Source organism: Mirounga leonina, unplaced genomic scaffold, assembly GCF_011800145.1.
Source record: "Mirounga leonina isolate KUSES-001 unplaced genomic scaffold, KU_Mleo_1.0 Mir_418, whole genome shotgun sequence".
Classification (NCBI taxonomy): domain Eukaryota; kingdom Metazoa; phylum Chordata; class Mammalia; order Carnivora; family Phocidae; genus Mirounga; species Mirounga leonina.
In genome coordinates this window covers 287,150-307,847 of record NW_023270739.1, presented here as the reverse complement: position 1 = coordinate 307,847, position 20,698 = coordinate 287,150, and the positions used below count along the sequence as shown (strand labels likewise).

Genomic DNA, 20,698 nt, shown 5'->3' with positions numbered 1-20,698 from the left:
GGGGGTCTCTGTGTGGATGGGGAGGTTCCCTGGGGGGTCTCTGCATGGATGGGGAGGTCCTGGGGGGTGTGGATGGAAAGGTTCCCTGGGGGTCTGCATGGATCAGGAAGCTCCCTATGGGCTCTGTGTGGATGGAGAATTCTCCCAGGGGTCTGCGTGGATGGGGAGGCCTGCAAGGGAGTCCAGAGGAATCACGGGCTGACAATGCTCACTGCCCAGCAGTTTACAAATGTCAGGATGAACGAGCGTCTCCTCACCAACAATTCTAAACACATTTCTTAGGGGCCAATTACTTAAGCACAAAACAGGATGGTCTTCGCAGGAGACATCATGGTCTCTGAAAGCAGGACCCCGAGGAGGGAGCAGAGACTCTGGAGCCCCCTTACAAGCTACGTGCCCCGGGCTCTCTTACCCGAGAGAGCAGGACCCCTCTTACAAAGTTTCCTTACCTGTAAAATGGGGCGGTAACCACACACCGTCACAGGACGTGTGGGCAGTGAGTGGCTAATTCACGTAAGCCACGCAGACCACTGGCCGGTACTAAGGGTCAGTTGTCAGTGACTGTGACAGTCCCCACCACCAAGACCGTGACCCGCACGTGCCCTCCCCGAACACTGGCACTCAGTCTCACCGGTCACCGCGCTGGCCCAGCTCAGGGGCAGAGTGTGACCTTTTGCCCTGAGGACACGGGGAGCAGCGATCTCGCTCAGCTGAGCGCGGGCCCCGGCCACCCTCAAGCCCCCACAGGACCGCGGGGCCCACAGCTCGGCCTCAGCCTGTGGGCCCCCCGAGGGCGACCCGCGCACACCCGCACCTGGTGGAAGTCGGCGTCCCGCGTGGCCGCCAGCTCGAAGCCCTGTTGGCGGCTCTCATGCAGTAGCACGCGGGCCAGCAGCTGGTAGGCCGTGCGCACGTCGTTGCCGAAGAGCTGGCCCGTGTGCTGCGTGGCATTCCGCAGCGCCTTGGCCAGCCGCAGGGACCGGTCGCCGTCCATCCGCGTCTCGTTCCGGCTCAGCTGCTCGTTCTGGGAAGGGGGAGCACACGAGACGTTTGCACGCCTACCGCAGCTGCTTTGCTCCTTCCTGTGATTCAGAAATCTGTTACTCTCTGGTAGAAACTCCCTCTTCAGGCAAGAACTTGAAAACCCCCAAACCAAACAGGAGCGTTGGCTGTTAACTCTGGCACCAAAAGGGAGGGACTGTCAGGCCAGAAAGCGCTGGAAAGAGACACCAAGGGAAGAGGCAGTGACAAAGGGTGAGGTCAGAGGCGGCGGGCCAGAATATGGGGACCCCCGAGTTTCCAGATCCAGACGCAGGGCTGGTCCTGACGGGAAGAGCGGCTGCGCTCCGCCGCGGGCGCCCAGAAGAGACGTGGGGTCCAGCGACGGTCCAGCCCCTGGCCAGCGGGATCCGGGGGCCCCCCAGCCCCCGAGCCCATCCCCGACCCCGTCCCTGAGCCCGCCCGTGCGCACGCACACGGCTCCCTAAGGTGAGGGCCTACCATGGCTTTGAGCTCCAGGAAGGAGACGGTGGTGCAGTTGAAGAGCTCCGCGGGCAGCCAGCCCTTCTCCCCACTGCAGTGTCGGACTGCGTTTCCTAGGGAACGGGGAACACGGAGGAAAACCTGGAATCCCAACTGTTAATTATGCTCGTTGACCTGTATGTACCTGAACCCCGTGTGTCGGGCGGAGGTGTGAACCCCAGGCGTAATGTGCACCCCTCGGCCAGCCCAGGGCCAGGCAGGTGCCACGGCCACAAGCTCTCTCCCTACACGCCTGGGGCCACGTCTGAAGCTGCCTGAGCCACCCGGCCACCGTGAGCAAACACGTGAGCAAGTCCACGAAAAGAGAAACCAGCTCCGTCGCTTGCCGAATACCCACAACGTCCATGGGCCCTGCGCATCTGCCACGAATCCGACTCGCAGTCGTGTGCTTTGGTGGGGCGTCTCCCTGGGTCTCCGGACACAGATACCACCCCCATTTTACAAAGAGAAGCCGGCACTGGGAGCTGCGAAGCAGCCCGTCCACGTCCTGGCCAGCAGGCGTGTTTTAATGTTTGCATTATAGCCTTTCCGTGTTTTGTTATTTATTATTAAGGAACAAGGTTTTGTTTTCCCCCAACACTTTGGCTAAAGAAATGTTGTCCACGTAGAACATCCCCTGAGTTCCTGCAAGCCGCGTGCCTCGACTGAGCTCCTGCCTAGGATGGATGCCACAGGCCACGGTACTTACCCACGGATCCCCTGGGGCACGGCACTGCCGCTGGCTGCCCGAACTTGGTCTGCGGCCACCAGACGCCAGTCTCAAACGCTCTGGGACACCCACTGTAGATCACTGGGGTCACGGGGGGAAGGAAGGCTGCTCAGCCCGGCATGGCCATGCCCACAAAGGCACAGGGCTCTCCGCGTCCTCCGCCCCCGCCAGGAACCGGACCCCTGCATCCTCCCCTCATCAGAGCTAGAACTGGGGAGGGGGTGACCCAGGCTCTGACCCGTGCCCTCCAGGAGGGCCACGCCAACAGAAGGCCAAGTGCGCGCTATCAGACCACAAGGCTGCGGAACACTCCCCAACCCCAGGAGTGCGCGGTGCACACGCAGACAGGGGCACGCATGCAGGAGCCCAGCAGTGTGTCCCTCTGCAACACGGCCCAAGGGATCGAGGGGCAGCGCAGACCTTCACAGCCAAGCGCGGTGACCTCAGCGAAAGGGTTGTCACAGCGGTTGCACTGACGACCGATGACGCCGGACTTGCAGACACACTGCCCAGTGTCCATGTCACAGGCCCGGCTGTGGGAGCCGTGCGGGAAGCAGTCACACGGCAGGCACGCGTCCTGATCCGGGGGCCTGTAGTAATTCTCCTGCAGAAGCCAGAAGCAGCGTGTGGGACTCCAGGCGCCGGCAGAGGCTCTTCTCCCGCGGGATGCCTCCCAGCTGCGTCAAGGCTGGGCTCCTGGCCGCCCCCCGCTGCCCTCCACCCACGTTCCCCCGCGGGCGGCTCCTTGGGCGCCCACCGTGCCGGACGGGGCAGGTGCACTCTCCGGGAAAGCACCCCTCTGACTTCTTAGCTAATACTTGTCGGGGGCCACCTGCCAACCTGTCCTCAAAAGTACTGGATTCAAATGGAGACTTATGTACAAGGATGGCCCTTCCTGTGTTTTTTCACTGTCAGAAGTTAGAAGGCACCTGAAGGTCCACCACTGGGCAGATCAGGGTGATGGTCAAGAGCATGGGCTTCAGATTGCCAAGTCCCGGGTTTGTGCCCATCTCTGGCCACACCGCCCTTGCCGGTGACTCAAGTGTCCCCTGCTGAAGAGTGGGATGGGCTGTGACTTGGGCAGAGCCACGGCCAATGTCCAGCCCCCATGTCAGGCAGGAACACGGAACTGTCCCCACAGGGGGACCCAACCGCGTGTATTGGAGTGCGTGGGCACTAACATGTTAGCGGTCACCCTGGGAGGGCGGATGGTCTCACTCTCACCTTTTAGGCACGCATCTACATTTTCTGTAATTTCTGATGAGAAAAAACTGGAGGCACATTTTCCCCAAATCCCCTCCACGCCTCCCTCCCCCCCACCGCCCACGGATGCGCCGACCACCGTGTGGCTCCGTGGTTTGCCCAGTCCTGATCTGCTGCGGCCGGGGCAGTGTTTCATTTAAGCATTTCAGCAGACAACGTTCTGTTTCTGGAAGTGCTGGGCACACGTGGGACGTTCCTGGTATTAACCTCCCGGGAGTGCGGAGGGAACCCGTGACGGCGATCTCCATTCCGGGGCCAGCAAGCCCATGCCTCACAGCACGTGCCCCTCATCCAGCGAGACAGATCCTTCTTCTGGGTTTCCAAGAACCGACAGCTCAATGGCCGTGCAGACACGATTCTGAAGGTCCGTGGCCTTTCCCAGGATGCCGCGGGGGACGGTTTCCCGTGGCCTGGCCCGGGAGCCTGGCGGCCGGCCTGACGCAGGGAGAAGGTGACTCCGTGCCACACAGAACCACAGACACCCCGGGTGGGGTGTGGGTGAAGAAAGTTCAGCCATCATCGAGAGCCAGTTTGACAAAAGCCCAGGAAAACGGAAGGCAGGACAGTGGTTGGTGCTGAGGATGAGCTAACCTCACAGAAGTTGCCGTTTCCTGTTACCAGCTGGGTGTGGGGCTGAGGACCCAGCTCTCAGGGTCCAAACCGGGGTCCACGTGAAGACCGGTCCGGAGCACTCAGTGCCTCGGTGAGCAGCCACTTCTCCGGGCTCAGGACCTGCGTGTGTGTGCGTGCCTGTGTGTGCACGTGGATGTGTGTGTGCCACGTGGGCGAGCACGAGGCCGTCTCTCGGGGCGGCCGCCTGAGGGGGTGGGGACGCGGCCAGGCTCACCTTACACTGGCACTGCCCGTTGGTCTTGTTACAGTCAGGATCAAAGCCTTTGCTGACGGCACAGTGACAAGGTCCGCACACGGGGTTCCCCCACCAGCCTTTGGGGCACGGAAGGTCAACCCTGTTGGGGAAACAGCAGAGGGAAGGTGTGCGTAACTGTCCTCGGGGCCAGAGGAAGATGTTGGAGGCCAGGAGCCTCACCTGGCCTGCTTCTGGGCCCCTCCCTCCCCCTGGGGTGGCCTCAGTTTCCCCCTTGCTGGTTCCCAACCTCACTCACCCTTAGGATCCCAGACTCCAGGGGCCCCTTGTCTGGAAGGCTTTTACCACAAAACTTATTTCTAAAATGATTTATTGGCTCACGCTTTCCTTCTACCTGGAAGACACAGGTGAGTGCCCCAACCTGGGCTTCCTAGTAGCGTGACCTCGCCGCGCCCCCTCCAGTGGGGATGGCACTGATCTGCGCTCACTCTGTCCGAGCGCCCACATGACAGCGCCTGGCTCAGGGGGAGCTCAGGGACAGGGGAGCCCACTGCCGGGCCAACCGCAGCCGCAGCCCCGACGGAGCCCACGGAGCCCACAGAGCCCGGCTGCCCTGGGTCACCTTCCTGCAGGGCCCAGGGGATCTGTCAACACAAGGTCCCCGGCGGGCGGTTCCTCAACACGGGGTTCTGGGGCATCCATGCTTTCCCGGGTGCCCTAAGGCAAACACTGTCCACGTCTCCCCAGACGCCCAGAGCCACCTTTCCACACACAGTCATCTCCGTGCAGCCAGGGGCTGGGCCCGGGGGCTCAGGATCAGGACAGGGGCCCAGTCCTGCTCTCGAGAGCCCAGCAGGCCCCGAGATGTGGGACATTGGAGGTCCCGAGGTCAGGCTCGCCACTCCCAGGCTCTGGCCACTGCCTGTCGCTGTCACCCCTCATCCACTCTCAACCTGCTCACTCACCTGAGCGTCACCTGCAGACCACCTACCTGTGGGATGCACGCCCCCAACCAAATCCTTCAGGCACCTCAAAATGAAGTGCCATCCTGTGCTTACTGTCTCAGCTAATGCCATTCCATCCATCCACCCGCCCGGCCAGCAGTCAACCTCTCGTACTCACTTGCTCACCGGGCAAGCAATTATTATGTACTGGCCCTGGGTATAGTTAATTAGATGGCAGCATGGGCATAAAAAGAACCACAGCAGACCGGCTGAGCCGGGGGCTCCAGTCAGACGTTCACGGATCTGCATGTACAGTGGGGGGGACCCCAGAGCTCTGGTGCACCCCTTCTCCCTACGGCCTCCTCAGCCCTCTGTGCCTGCAGGGCCAGCCCCTGGGGACACGCCCGCCTCCGGCTTCCGCCTGTTCCTCCCGCACTCCACGCGGCAGCCGGGGCCCCGAGACCCGGCCTCCAGCCTGCCGTGTTTCTGCGGGGCTGCCTCGGCCTCCACAAGCCACGCTCCGTTCCCGGCTCGCAGGGCAGGTCCCTGCACCTCGGCGGCCGCCTGCTTCGTGCAGACGCAGCCGCAACGTCGTGTGTTTCTGGAGTGGAAACATGCTCCGACAGGGTTAGTTTGAGATGCTCGGTGAGATTCTTATTCATTTCGTGACAAATTTGAAAAAAAAACTATGCCCGTGTTAGCCACAGTTCTATGTCTTTGCGTGAAATGACCAAGGGGAGAAGAGACGTCAGGGGAGACGTGGCGGCCGAACTCCGCAAGGGGGGTGCTCTTACTTGTTCTCGCAGTACTGGCCATAGTGACTGGACCCACACTCACACGCGTAGCCCCGCAGGGACCCGGGCTTGTGCACACACGCCGAGACGTGCTCGCAGGGGTTCAGATGGCACACGTCCACACACTGCCTTCCAAAGTACCCTGTGGGGACAGGCCGGCATTATCGCCACCCCAGAACCTGCCTGTGGCACTCCACGTCCCCCCTCAGAGTCGGAGCCAGAGCCTCCAGGTTAAGACATCTCGGGCCATCCGTGTCGTCCCCAGACTCCACTTCCCGTGCTCCGCCACCACGGAGGGACGGGGTGGAGACGCTCGGAGTCACGGGACACACCAGTGTTTGGTGGGTCGGACCTGGACATGCAGACACGAGGGCCTCCCGGGTCGCCCTCCACTGGGGAGGGCAGGAGGCGCGGGGGAGGGAGTCCCGGCCACCCCAGGTCACACGGTGGATGGGTACCAGCCACGCAGGATGGTGGCACCTCAAAATCCAGAGGTGGCTACTAGAAGTATAATCTTTGAAAGCGTGGATTTTTCACGAATTCTCTCCCTCAGCTCATCGTGTGCCCTGAGGATAAAGCCTAAAGTGTTCCCCCATGTCCCAAGTGAGGACCAGACGTGGGAACGAACTTAGAGAAGAGAGGGCCCCTCTCCTTGGTTACAAAACAGGGCTCAGGCCTCCACAGACCCTCCCCACTGATGGGGGTGCTCCAGCTTCACCTTCCCGATGTATTCGCAGCACCAAAGCACTGCCCTCTGCTGATGGGCTTCAGGACAAGGGGGTGTGGGCGTGGGGCTCCCACCTTTGTCACAGATGCAGGAGTAGCCGTCCCAGGCATCGTGGCAGCGGCTGTGCTGAGGGCAGGGGCTGGAGGTGCACGGGTCCTGCACGTCACAGCCGTCCTTCACCCTGACCTTGAGGGCGTCATTCATGTTCAGCGTGGCGATGTTGGTGGACGTCTCCCCCATTCTCACTCCCTGAGTTAAAAAGGGGGCAGCCGGATTCAGTCCAGCGTCTTGGGGTTGGAGGAATCTCAAAAGGTAGCCGGGGGTTAAGAGAGCCCCAAATTCTCTCTGGTCCCCCAAAAGGAACAACGTCTCATTTATGTGCAGAGCTGGGACTGGCATGGGGAAGGGCAGGGTCACTTCTGCTGCCTTCAGGCATGTGCTCCAGGCACGCAGACCGGCTGCCCGGAACCAAAGACCACGTGAGTCCACGTTCCCATAATTCCATGCTTGGTGTCATGAAGAAAAAGTAAATGAGGGTGGCGGAAGGTCGTGGCCACTGATGAAGGGAGGCGAGGCGCCTCGTGGGAGAAGGGGGCATCCTGGCAGAGAATGGGGACCACGTGGGGCCGCCCACGGCAAGTTCCACATTGGAGGATGGCGGACAGGTGGAAGGCGGTCACTGGGGAGGGTGGGGGCGGTGAAGGGGAAGGCACGTAGGGAGTTTATTTCTCTGCCGTGGGAGGCCAGGGGGACACGAGCGGAGCTACTTGATAAACAGCTCACTCTGGCTGCCGCTAGAACACCTGCTCCAGGGGACGATGGTGACACTCGTTCGGGTGAGTGTGGGGGGGAGGGGCCACATTCCAGACAGGACATGAAGGCAGAGCTGCAGCTGACGGACCGTGGCGCGGTGATGGGGATGCAGGGGGCCATCTGGAGGGGGACTGTGGGGAGCATGGGTCTAAGCTGGAAGCAGGATCTGCTAAGGCGGGGTTGGCTGTGAGACAAATTATTCATTTACTGAAAACCAGCAGGTTGACCAACGGCACTGCGGGCGGCCCCCACGGCTCAGCCGTACCTGCATGCAGCCCCGGAAACCGCGGCGCACCGTGACCTTATCTTCCGACACACCGCCCACAACAATGCTTCTCATCTTCAACCCCGGGAGCTGGTTCCCGATCTGCACCGTGTCCTATGCAAAGAGAGGGGGGCTACATCCACCATGCTGGAAACATCTTCTGGGAAGAAGATGCTCGAAGGCTAAAACACGGTCACTTTGGCAAACTCCCCACAGCCCGAGGGCACTGGGCCTCCGAACAGGGGGGTGAGCCAGGCTGCCTGTGTGTGACGGGCAGGAGTGGGAACCAGGTCGCAGGACACCTGTCCACATCCCAGCACAGCCAAGAGGGCAAACTGGGGGGACATGGGCAATGCTACCACCTCTGTAATGGGCGCCACAAATGAGTCACTCCAAGACAACCCTGGTGAACTAGGGAGATGGCAGCAAATCTAAAATACGTCCACCGTGGCAGGAATCTAAGGAAGTCCCTGCTGGACCCTCAGGCCCTGGAAGGCTGAACTCTGAACACGACAGCTATTTATTCTCAGAACCAAGTGGGAGATGAGCCTGGACTCCAGGGGCACAAAAATCACGAGGAGCCCCTGAAGTATCCCAGAAAAAAAGGCCTCTTGTTAGTGTCTGCAAACTGTGGAAATCCAGTGTGGCTCACCAAGCATGCGCTCAGTGAGCCCTGCCTGGAATGCCACTTGCCCGTCCAGGACGGGGGCACCTGTCTGGTGTCCCTCGGCCTCCTCTGCTACCCAGGGCTCATCTCTTGCCCACCTTCACGCACCACCCATACTGAGGGAAATGACCCATGCGCTGTTCATCTTTGTACCCCAGAGGCATGGCACCGAGGACACAGTCTTACTCAGGACAGCTTTGCTAAAAGAAACCACCGCGGAAGGCAGTAACAGCACCATGATGGCACACAGAGACAGAGCCCAGTTCTGAGTCCAGGAGCTGACCATCTGGAAGGGCGCTGAGGTACAGACACTGGTGACCATAGCATAAGGCAGAATGTGAGACCCAAACTCAGGGGGGCCCAGAATGTGTGACCCCAAATCCTGTAGGGCTCTGGCCGATCCTGGCACATGGGGGGGTCACTCCGTTCTCCCATGGGCCCAGTGAAGGTGACTGTTCCAAAGAGGATATAGGTGCCAACTCACCTGGTCCAACCCATAGTCCAAAGTCATGACCGCCAGGTACTTGATGTCTTTGCCCTCCTTGGCGCTCTTCAGTTCTATCAACAGGTGGTGCCACTCCCCGTCAGTCACACGTGACCTGGACAAGCTCATGGATGCCACATCTGAGGGACCATGGGACACCTCAAACTGGACATAGTTGTTTAGGATCTGGAGGACAGGGAGAGCCAGACCTACCAGTTGATGTGATGACAACAGAACAGAAAATGCTTTGCAGTCACTTAAATAGCAAAGCCATGAAAACAGACCTACTATAGGGCACTGGGCCAAAGACAGACTTAAAAATGAGGCCAAGTTTAATTTCTTATTGTTGTCTGGATCACTCTTTGGACTTACATGCCTTTTTCTGTGGCAAGAAGTGTCAAATGTGGACAGAGGGCGGGTAAGATAAAGCCCACTGGACTTAATTACTGGGAACAACCACAGATTCAGGTGAGTACTGAGCTCTTATTTTTGGAGACCTATGTTTCACTTTATGACACAGGATTCAGGCAACTACGTTTATATATTTGTATTTAAAAAAACAAAACAAAACAAAAAAACAGCCACTGGCAAAGTAACTCTCCTAAGACATTCATGTTTTAAGAAAACATAGCCGGGAGTAATGCCAAGATCTCATTTCCCCTAATGAAGGAACTGGGTAGCTTGGACCAACCCTCCTCCTGAGAACACCTGGAAACACAAGACAAACACTAACGCACAGCCGTCTGAAGGCATCAGAATGACTCAAGGCAGAGTTACAGAGTCACAACCAGGAAGAAAATGGAAATCTGCAGAAGTGAGCTTGGTGTTCGCTCCCACTGACGGTTGACAGCTGGTTCTGGAAGACACAGCTGAGCCTGGAACTTGAGCAACCCTTTCCAGGCTCCTGGGACTGGGATGATAAAAACTGGAATTCAGAGCCCAGCCAGGGTGTGTGGGGGTGCTGGCAGGAAGCAAACATGAGGGACAGGGACAGCACCATTCTAGTTCCAAATTCTCACTGCATTTTCAATATGATCTTCAGCACTCAATCAAAAATAACCAAGTACCGGAGGAGATACGACAATGTGCATGAAAACCAAGAGAAGCAAGAAAGAGTGGATGGAAACAGACCATCCCCCGCCCCACCGCCCAGGGAATCCATAAAATAGAATCATCAGACACAGACTTGATAACAATAATGGGAACCACAGAACTTTCAAGGAAACAGATTCAGGTGACCATTAGACTCTTATTTTTATGGATAAATGTTCCACTTTGGGAGACAAGATTCAAGCTACCCAGTTTAAAGACACGTAAGAAGGTGGGGATATAGCACTGCAACTCACCTAAGCTACTCGTGTTGAAAGACTGTTTCAAGCTAAAGAATAGCTTAGAAAAACAATAACAACAACAACTATTAATGCACTGTTCAAAAGAGACACACCTAAAATATAAGGATTCAGAAGCGTTGAAATAAAAGACCAGAAAAAAATATATATCATGTAAACACCAACCAAAAGAAATCTGGTGTGGCTCTATTAATGAGACAAAGTAGACTTGAAGGCAAACAAAGAATTCTAGAGAGAAAAGCGATTTTCATAATGATGACTGAGTTGCTTGTCCGGGAAGATGATAAAACAATTCTAAGCTTGTATGCACCTAATAACACCGCCCCAAAATGTACAAAGCAAACCTTGACAGAACTAAAAGGGTAAAGAGATAAATCCACAATGAGGGCTGCAAACTTTTTAAACTCATCTCTCTCAATAACTGAGCAGAGAGACAAAAAAAAAAAATCAGTAATGATATTGAAGGTCTGAACACCCCAATTAGCAAACTTCACTCACTCGATGTATACAGAACACAACTGCAGAACACACATTCTTTCAAAGTATAGGTGGGACATTCACAAAAAAGATGAAATGCTGGGCTGTGAAGCAAATCTAATGCATTTCAAAGGTCTGAAATCACACAGCATGACTCTCTGACCTGCAACTATGCTAGAATCAACAACAAAATGATTTACTAGAAAATGCCACCTGTTTCCTGATTCAGAAACATACTCCGAGGGGCACCTGGGTGGCTCAGTCAGTTAAGTGTCTGACTCCGGATTTGGGCTCAGGTCTTGATCTCAGGGTCATGGGATCGAGCCCCACTTCAGGATCCATGTTCAGCGCACGGTCGGCTGGAGATTCTCTCCTCCCTTTCCCTCTGCCCCTCACCCCTGGCTTGTGTGCATGTGTACTCTCTCAAATAAATAAATAAAATCTTTTTTTTTTCATCTTTTTTTTCAGGGCGCCTGGGTGGCTCAGTCAATTAAGCGGCTGCCTTTGGCTCAGGTCATGATCCCAGGGTCCTGGGAATTGAGCCCCACATCGGGCTCCCTGCTCAGCAGAGAGCCTGCTTCTCCCTCTCCCTCTGTCTCCTTCTCTGCCTACTTGTGCTCTCTCTCTATCTCTCTGTCAAATAAATAAATAAAATCTTAAAAAAAAATCTTTATTTTCTTTTTGAAAGAGAGTGTGCTCAAGCTGGGTGGGGGGAGGGGCAGAGGGAGAGAGAGAATCCCAAGCAGGCTCCACACCCAGTGCAGAGCCCAATGCGGGCTCGATCTTGAGACCCCAAGATCATGACCTGAGCTGAAATCAAGAGTCGGACGCTCAACCGATGGAGCCACCCAGGTGCCCCAAAACATACTTCTAAATACCCCACGGATCAAAAAAGACATCATGATGGAAGAATAGAAGATATTTTTAACTGATTATAAAGATAATGCAACTAATAATGTGTTTTGGTTTTTAGTCTGAATCGAGAGTGAAATCAAGAAGGTGACTTCACCATTTTATGCCGTGTCTCCTTTCATCCACGGAAGTTTCAGTCAACCTGCTTCATTTCCCTGGCTCTTTCACTGTCCTTGCCAACAAAAGCCCAAGGCCAGTGGATCAACAATAAAATGACATCTGTCTATAGACAAAGGCGACAGAATGAATCCCAGGCCCACGTGCAGTGACTGCTTGCCCCCTCCGGTCTGTTGCCGGATTTAAGAGGGGCATTCAACAATAGCCAGGTGATCCCCCTTGACAATGCAAGCGGAGTGAGGGCGCCTGAGAGCAATTACCCAAATTGTGTGGGCTGTAGGATGACTACGTAGCTGGTTTGGCTTGCCACGGACGTCAGGAACACCTCTGCTGCTGCCTCACAGAGCTCACAAGCCTACAGGAGGCCTGCCTTCAGACATACCACATAGAAATAACCCAGAACATTCCTGCAGGACCCAGCTGACCGGCCTTCAGGCCCTAGAATGGCCGTCGGGGTGGCCACCAGAGTCTGGAGGATCCCCCCCTCAAGGCCACTAGTCTTGCCACCCAGCCTTCCACGGGGAGGAGCCGGCCATAGTCCCTGGCAAAAAAAAACCTAAATTTTTGGATTAGCTACCCATAATGTAATTACTCAAACAATACGGGAGTTTGGGGCTTTCACTGTTGCTTCTCCTGAAAGTGTACTTTTTTCCTACAGAGACCCCCACTGCCCAATGACAACCTGCAAGTTCCAATCCATCACCTGAGTCGAAAACAGCCAATTTAATTTGTTCCAACAGTGAAACAACCACAGAGAAAAAATACCATCCCGAGGCAGAACTGTGCTTGCCAAGTGTTGGCCCAGAGCTAGCCTCTGGGACTGCTGGTAAACCTCCGAAATCACAAGATAATATGGGAAACACAATGATGCTGTAATTACGGGATACACAGACTGCACCTTCGGTCCAACCTGAACAGGCCGGTGCCCCTGGGGTCGCTGCTGAGCAGTGAGGCAGGGGAGCAGGGCAGGTGGGGAGGGAGAGGCTTCCGCCGGGGACTTCCTGCCCGCACAGGGCTAGTCACAGCCCCCTGGGGCCCGGTCCTCACTGGTCTGTGGGCACGTCCGGGGCCTGTCCGTCCACTGGGAGTCCTCGGGGTCCAGTCCCTGCTGACCTCCGACACGGAGCCCAGGGGGCGCTGGGCAGTGCCTCTGTCCCCACCCACTGTCCATGCCACTCACAAGTGTTTCCAGGCGGAGAGCCCACAGGGGCGATGGAAGGGGGCCCTGTGGACACCACAGAGCCCGGGTGACGATGGGACGAGGCTTCCCCTGAGCAAAAAGAGATTGGGGTGGATGCTCTGTGGGATCCATCTCACGTCTGACCTCCTCTGACCCCAGCACAGCCCGCTCTGCCTCGGAACTAAGTCCACTCCGCGCTGGGCAGAGCAGTCCCTGGGCCCAGGGCAGTGGAGAGGACCAACACACAGCTCCGTGAGGAACCCCCCACCACCGGGAGAGCCGTCACAGCTGGGCAGGCCGTCCCAGGAGCACACTGGGGTCCTCAGGGGTGGCCCGGCCCCGAAGCGGAGGAGGAGGCTGGTCTAGACGGACACTCAGTGTGGCTGAAGACCGTGAATGACCGTTGCGAAGGGGGTCACATGCACCCAGGTCCTCCGTCACACTCACACACACAGACATGTGCAGACACGCACATGCACACGCACATGTATGCACACACACGTACACACGTATACATACTTAAAGAAAACTCCCAAAGAAAGACAGGAAAAAGCAACCTGGCTATGGAATTCCTTCTAATCCTGGGTCCCACAGGCCGCTGCCGTGTCGGGAGGCCGATCGGGTCTGAAAAGGGTCACGAGATGGACTTTCTAGGGGGGAGAACCCCCAAGTGTGGCCCCCCGGTCAAGGTGGCTCAGAGGTGGTGGGTTTGCACAAGAACCTCCTATCCCCCCCATCACTGCAGACACACAGACCCTGGAGACAGGAGACGACGGCAGGCCTGCACCCTGGGTGCCCCGGGGGCAGAGTCTCCTGAACCCTCCCATACATCAAAATCCCAGGCTGGCAGCGAGGGTGAGAGTTCCTTGCCCTCGGCCAGCCCGCTGAGGTCGCTGGGTGACTTTCACAACCTGCAGGAACGCCCCTCGTTTCCCCAAATGAAATCTCTACGGAGCTGGGAAGACGCAAGGTGGAGGTATTTGTGGAGCAAAAAGTAGGGAACACAGCATGTTAAAATCACGTTTTCAAGGTTTTTAGGAACTGATTATCCGACGTTTTCAATCAACAAAACGGTAAACTCCAAAAAGATTAAGAGAGCACAGACATAAGGAGATCCCAAGTTCAGGAGGACCCTTGGGAACCTCCCGGCAGAGCGTAACCTCGGGGCGCCAGCCCGTGCGCGTGGCCCCCTCAAGCACGCGGCCACAGCCTCCCTCCAGCCTCGGGGACACCCTGTCCCCACCTGCAGGCGCTCGCCGCCCTCTGCAGTTTCGAAATGCCCAGGGGCCACAGCCGTGGTCTAAAACACACCTTGGCTGAGTTTCGCCGCCGAGGAGCCGGGCCACTGGGTCCAGCCAGCCCCGCACAGTCCATCTCGGTGATAAAGGAAGAAACAAAGCGCTGGAATCGACCGCCCCCGTGGGAATCATAGCTGCACACTGGATTGCCCGTGCGCTTCCCAGGCATGAATGGCAAGATTGTGCGGCCGGCTGGGAAAGCAGGCTCGTGTTCCCTTTCTTCCTCACACTGGGGACCCTGCTGGGCCGGTGCGGGCGGCGGCGGGGGGGCAGTGAGAGGCGAGGTTCCCGCCCTCTCCTTGCAGCTCTGGCTGCACCCCTGGGGTGCACACCGGCCCTGCCACTGCCCCGGGGGCACGTGGTACTCCCTCACCTGGAGATGGAGCCTGGAGGATGCGCCTGCTGTGGCCTCCATCAGCACGCTGTCCTCCTTCCTGGTCCGGAACATGAGCCCCAGGTACCAGGGCACGGAGATGGTGATGTCCAGGTCGCTCCAGGACACGAGGCTCTCCCCGCTGAAGCGCTGGGGGTGAGGCATGACTGCGGACACAGAAATGCAGAGCCCCGGACATCAGACGCGCCTCGGAGAACCTTTTTCAGTTGCAGGGAGGGCAGGACAGGCTCCCGGGGAGAGGGGGGATTTTTCATTTCTATTCAAAGGCCGGTCTCAGACTGCCATGTGTCCAGCACCTAATCCTGAGTCCAGGAGCCACAGGCTTATAGAAGCCCACCCCCTGGGGCACCTGCCACCTTCCTGGGTGGGGGAGGCTGAGGCCGGGGGCAGGGTGGGGTTCTCAGTCCTGGCCAGGGCATGACAAGGGTCTCTCAGGCTGGATGGAAGGCAGAGCGCGGTGGCTCAGAAGCCTTGGGCTCAGCGGATGGGGTGCTCGGGGGCCCTGTGAGCACAACCCATTTGTCCCACCCCACGCCTGTGGGACAGTGTGAGCCTGCAGCGAATACCACACACGTGTGCACCCCCACCTCAAGCCCGCAGCCTAACCAGCCCTCATCTGTGTCTGGGGTGGGCTCCGACCCCCAGGCACGCAGGCCCCTGTCCTCTATTCCTGGTGATGTGCATGGGAATGGGGAGGCTGCTGGCCAGCCGAGGGCTCCGAGATACTTGGGGGGGGCCAGGGAGGTGGCAATGGGTGGATCGAGAGCCTTATGCAGTCTGTTACACTTGGACAAACTGGGTGCCAGACGGGCCTCACCGTCTCCAGACCCCGTGTGTCACACAGGAGCGGGGCGGGGCGGCACGGTCCTCATACGAGGCTCTAAAGACGAGCCGCAGCGGCCAACAGCCCAGGGCACGCCAGCTGGGGGCTGCCTCTGGGGGCGACGGCCTCGTGCGCCCTGGGCTGGCTGTTTCCTGCTCTTATGAGCCCAACGTTGGCATCTGTTTTCTCTGGGCTTGCGGCCTCCATAACAGGAACTCTGGGCGTGGCCGGGCGTCTACCCGGCCGCCGCCCCAGCTTCCTGCACGTGCCCCCCAGCCTCTCACCCCAGCCGGGTCCTGTGTGGGCTCCTACGCCCCGCCAGGGCCCACGCCTGGGGACATGCGCCACCAGAGGCCGCGGCTCTGGACGTGCAGGCCCGTGTGAGCCCGGACGCCCAGCAGTGAGGTCCCAAGGCCCCAAGGCCGGGCGGACACCCGGGCCAGCCCCTCACCTTGCTCGCAGTTCTTCCCGCCGAACCGGAGTGGGCACTCACAGATGTAAGTGTTCCACCTGCTAACACAGGTGCCCCCATTCTGACACCAGGTCCCATCACAGAAGTTCCTCTGAGCAGCACAGCCTGGGAACACAGAGCGGGGAAACACGAGTGGACTGCGCGTCGGTCGCGGGGGACCGGTCACTGTTCCCTAACACTGGCCCATGCCGGGGGGAAGACAGCCTGGGGAGCAGCGGCCCTGAGGGGAGGCAGGCTGGCCCGGGACCCTCTGGCAGCAGTAAGAGCGTCAGACCTGGAGTGGCACAGGACGCACTGCCAGTCCTGCCTGTTGGCCGGGTCCCCTGGTGACACGCCCGAGTGCCCTGCCCAGCCCCGTGGCGTCCCCGCACCCCGTGCTGCAGAATGCCCAGGCCCCAGCAGCGGCACGTCTGTGAGCCAGGGCCCCCCTCCCGGAGGCCCACGGCTAGGGGCACACAGGCTCGGCTCCAGAAGTGACTGCCTGGGCTGTGGAGGTGGCCGTCCCCTGCACGGCCGCCCACGCCGTACCTGCCCTGGTGCCATTGTTGGCAATGAAGCTGGCCATGTCCACGTTCCTCCCGTCCACAGACAGGTTCCGCATGCAGCCCACAAACTGCCGGTTGCGCACCGGGAAGGCTTCGGGCAGGTTGGGGACGCCTCCCAGGAGCAGAGGGCCGGTCAGATCCAGGGACCTGGGGATGCAAAGCCAACCCCTCTGGCCTCTGCGGCTGGGTGGCCAGAGGCGGCACGGGGGTCCCGACGCTGCCGTCACAGCACGGTGGCCTCCGCCACCAGACACACCCATCCTCCTGAAGGTCAGTAACTGAACAGGGAGGCAGGCGGCCAACAGGTCAGAACACAAAAGGCAGGTCCTACTTCTAGGGCCATCCCTGGCCCCTCGAACCCGCATCAGATCCAGACAGACGGAGTCCCCGCCCACGGCCTGGGCCAGTCCGGCCCACACAGAGCGAGCAGCCCAGCAGGCCCGGGCCCATGCCAACCAGTGGCAATACCCCCCTCCGACCTCTGATGACCTTGAAGAGCTCACGGCAAACTAGACCCCCGGTTCCGCATGAGCAGCTGCGTGGCCTCGGGCAAGGGGCCTAATCTCTCCGGCGACATCTTTCTTATCAGTAAAATGGGCACGGTCCCAGCTCCACCAGAGCTGCTCCAGTTGCTCAGCATGGATCCGTGGTCTAACCGTGGACTTCCAAAGCTTACTGAATACTCCACCAAAACACGGTTAGAAAGGAACGGGAACGTCTGCTTTGGCTCAGGAGACCGGCGTGGCAGCTGTCTGCGTCGTCAGTCTGGTTGGAGTTAGGATGATCTGCACAAAACCTCCAGGATCTAACGGACGGAGGTTTACTGGCCCGCAGGGACCTGGGCCCGATGGATCGAGGCCAGCCGCCCCACAGTCTCTGGGGCCCACAAGCCAGCCGTCACAAGTGTGGCTTCACCCGGCCGTTACTTCGGCGGAAGTGATAGGGGGACTTATTCTAGAAGGTTCTAACATGTCAGAGGGAAGGTGCCCCGAACAACGGGAGGGACTGTGACTCCAGCCTGGACTGGGGCTGCCAGGGTGCTGGGCCCAAGGGGCCCTGCATCGGGGTCCTGCCCTGGACGGCCCTGTTGGGGAGGAGCAGTCATGGGGGGGCCGCCTAGGCCTGCCCCCTCCCGAGATGCTCACTTCTTGGGGCCGCTCTGTGTGCCCTGGGCAGCGCAGCTGTAGTTCCCGACGAGGCTGCCGAAGCGCACGGCCACGGCCGTGTCACAGTCGTCCACGGTCACCACGGCCACCTTCTCTCCAGATGGCCCGTGGGGCAGGCCCAGGCGGCCGATGTTGGGCTGTGGGAAGAGAAAGCACAGAAGGCGTGAGCGTGTGCTCCCACCAGCGGGCACGTGCCGCTCACCCACGGGCTTTGAGGACACGGGAAACCACGTGTGGACAGCCTTGTTTTAAATTAGCTCCCCAAAGCAGCTGCACCGGGTACCCCTAAGATGTATGTTCTTCCCAGAACCTCGGAATGCGCCCTTCCAGGGAAATGAACGGTCTGCAGGTATAATTAGCTGAGACGAGGTCACACTACAGGAGGGTGGACTCTGGTCCCATGTGACTGGGGACCTTACAAGGCCCAGACACAGAGCCACAGGGACAGGGCCATGTGGTGATCGATGGAGGCAGACAGAGTGCGGTGCGCCAGGCCAAGGAGCACCAGGGGCTGCCGGCACCACCCGCATCTGGAGAGACAAGGAGGGCCCCTCCCCTGGAGCCTCGGACGGAGCTCGGCCCTGCTGACACCTTGATCCTGGACTTCCGGCCTCCATAATCGTGACGGAACAAATTTCTGGTGGCCTAAGCCACCCAGTTTGTGGTATTTTGTTATAGCAGCCAAGACCAAAGTGTTGAGATGCCTCCTTCCGAACATTCTGCCTGGGAGCCCAAGCGTTGACTGGACCCTCAGCCGCACACCTCCTGACCAGGGTCTGGCTCACCCCTCCGCGTTCCTACAGTGTGGACCCCCGGCGGCTCCCAGTCACTCCTGGACCCAGGCCTTTCCTCATCCTGGGATGACCCTCCCATGCCCTTTACTGGCCTGAAGCCAACCACCCTTCCTGCCCCAAGACCAAGCCCCACTTGCCTCGAGCTTCTTCCCCCTGGGCCGTCCCGGAGGCCCTCACGCACACAGTCTCCCCACCCAGCACCCTGGAACTGGTGGCTTTGGGTAGGGCTGGCTCACTTCTTAAGAAGCACGTTCCCTTCTCAAGGAGGCCGTGGTTAGTGTCCAATGACAGTAACACCAGGCAGCCCGGCCCCTGTCCCTGGGCACCCCCCGTGCCAGTCTCCTGGCCTGCCCCTTAAGGACCCGAACATGTGCACCCACACAGCCCTCAGCCATGCTTCCGGCACGAGCCTGGGAGCCTGCTCATGCCACCACACAATGTACGCATGCAGGTCTCGAAGTTCCAGAAACGGAGCAGGTGGCCAGAGAGCTGGCTCGGGCTGGGCCAGGTGGCTGAACTACCGTCCCCATCAGTCCAACCTGGATGACGACAAGACCTACCTGCCCTGGGGTGGCCTGGATTAACCCCAATGGTGTGTGTAAACCACCACCGGGCCTCACAATCAGCTCACGGCACACAGGGCTCCTTCCTCCCCACAGAGGACACGCTCTCCCGGCCCCAGCAGCCCTTCCCCTTGCCCCTAAAAACAAGACTCAGTGCCCCCACACAAGAGCTCTGGGGTCTGCCTGAGTTTAAAAATTGCTGCAATTTTATGCTTCTTTATAATGGTATTGGAAACAGGGAGTTGTAAAAATACAGAGAATTTTAATTAAATCAATTCCATGTCTTTTTTAATAGGGAAATAACAACTTCACAATTCATTTAAAAAGAAATCTTCAGGTTTTCAGAGGAGTAAAGAAGTATCCACTCGATCGAGGACACTGGGCTGGAAGGCAGGACAAGGAGCTGCTGGTAACAGGAGCTCAGCCAGGTGGCCAAACTGTGTGATGCCAGGGGCTACCCCATTCACCCTTCGGGGTGGAGGGGGTGGTGTCCCCCTCCACCCCGAATTGTGCAGTGCACAGCCTACACCACTGTACATGGTGACCTCAGCTGAGCCTTCCACTCCCTCTTGGCCAACCATCTGAGTGGACAAGGCCCATCACTGAACCTCAGTTTCTCTGCCCACAAGAGAAGGATTTCATATTAGAATACCTGTCCTCTCTATGTTACAGGGACTTCAAAAGTGACATTAATATAAGGCACATGATTTTCCTGGGAACCCTTCTTTGGTAAATCCAAGGGAGGCTTTTACCACGTGACCCCGTACCCTGGTTCCTGGCTCATCTTCTTCATTTTCTTTTATATCAGCTGATGAGATCACAAGATCTGATAAACTATATCCTCAAAGATTTCACCTTCGGTTAAGCAACAGTTAGATGAGTATAAAAAATCATCCGTTTTCTCCCTCTGTTACTGCAGCCTGCTTTGGAAAAACATGTACAAGTGCCTATTATGGGCTACCTAAGTGCTAGGCGCCATCCTGGGGGAAGAACCGTCCCCCGGGCTATGCGAGCCCCGCATTATCTTTACAACTTATAATTTGCATTTTTGGGCTGGGTGGGAGCCTTCGCAGAAGACGTCAACGGCGTTTACCCTTGGAAAGCTCTAATGAAGCAGAGCTGCTGTTAGCAAGACTGCAATTGTTATAAACTGCTGCTCGCAGTCAACGGGCCAGGGTCCTGGCATCCAAGCACTGCGGCGAGGGAGGGAGGACGGGAGGCAAGGGCCCCCGCGAACACCAGCATTTGAATTGAGAGCAGCTCTTGCTGGCTGGAGACAGCCCACTGTGAAGACAGACGTCAGAGCCTAGCGACACATCATCAAACCAGCCAGTCGGCTTTCGGGAGAACACACAGCGTCTGCTCAACATCATCCAACGCCCGCGTCTCGATTCCTGCCCCCGCACCCACGGGCGGTCAGGTCAAGCGATAGCCCTTCTGGCCGAGAGAGCAACATTCTCAGATGAGGAACGAAAAGGACCAGCAGGACAGACACCGTGAAGGATCCGGGGGGACCCCTGCCCCACACAGCAGCCCACTGTCCCACCCCTTCTCAGGCTGCCCCAGAACACGTA

General features: G+C 58.3%; 2 protein-coding genes across 2 annotated transcripts in view; one reads left to right on the top strand and one right to left on the bottom strand.

The window, feature by feature from the left end:
- The window catches only part of GRAMD4 (GRAM domain containing 4), a 467,167-nt gene that overhangs the window by 248,432 nt on the left and 198,037 nt on the right, over nucleotides 1-20,698 (top strand). The gene's annotated exons all lie outside the window — the stretch shown is intronic.
- CELSR1 (cadherin EGF LAG seven-pass G-type receptor 1) overlaps nucleotides 1-20,698 on the bottom strand; it is a 137,270-nt gene that overhangs the window by 24,971 nt on the left and 91,601 nt on the right. Inside the window, exons 6-18 of the mRNA XM_034987292.1 lie at nucleotides 17,747-17,904; nucleotides 16,585-16,748; nucleotides 16,036-16,161; nucleotides 14,741-14,907; nucleotides 9,035-9,220; nucleotides 7,884-7,997; nucleotides 6,880-7,054; nucleotides 6,079-6,220; nucleotides 4,362-4,482; nucleotides 2,672-2,855; nucleotides 2,231-2,332; nucleotides 1,501-1,595; nucleotides 815-1,024 (exon numbers count right to left, since the gene is read on the bottom strand). Coding sequence (XP_034843183.1) covers nucleotides 815-1,024; nucleotides 1,501-1,595; nucleotides 2,231-2,332; nucleotides 2,672-2,855; nucleotides 4,362-4,482; nucleotides 6,079-6,220; nucleotides 6,880-7,054; nucleotides 7,884-7,997; nucleotides 9,035-9,220; nucleotides 14,741-14,907; nucleotides 16,036-16,161; nucleotides 16,585-16,748; nucleotides 17,747-17,904 — 1,944 coding nt within the window. The remainder of the gene's footprint in view (nucleotides 1-814; nucleotides 1,025-1,500; nucleotides 1,596-2,230; nucleotides 2,333-2,671; nucleotides 2,856-4,361; nucleotides 4,483-6,078; nucleotides 6,221-6,879; nucleotides 7,055-7,883; nucleotides 7,998-9,034; nucleotides 9,221-14,740; nucleotides 14,908-16,035; nucleotides 16,162-16,584; nucleotides 16,749-17,746; nucleotides 17,905-20,698) is intronic.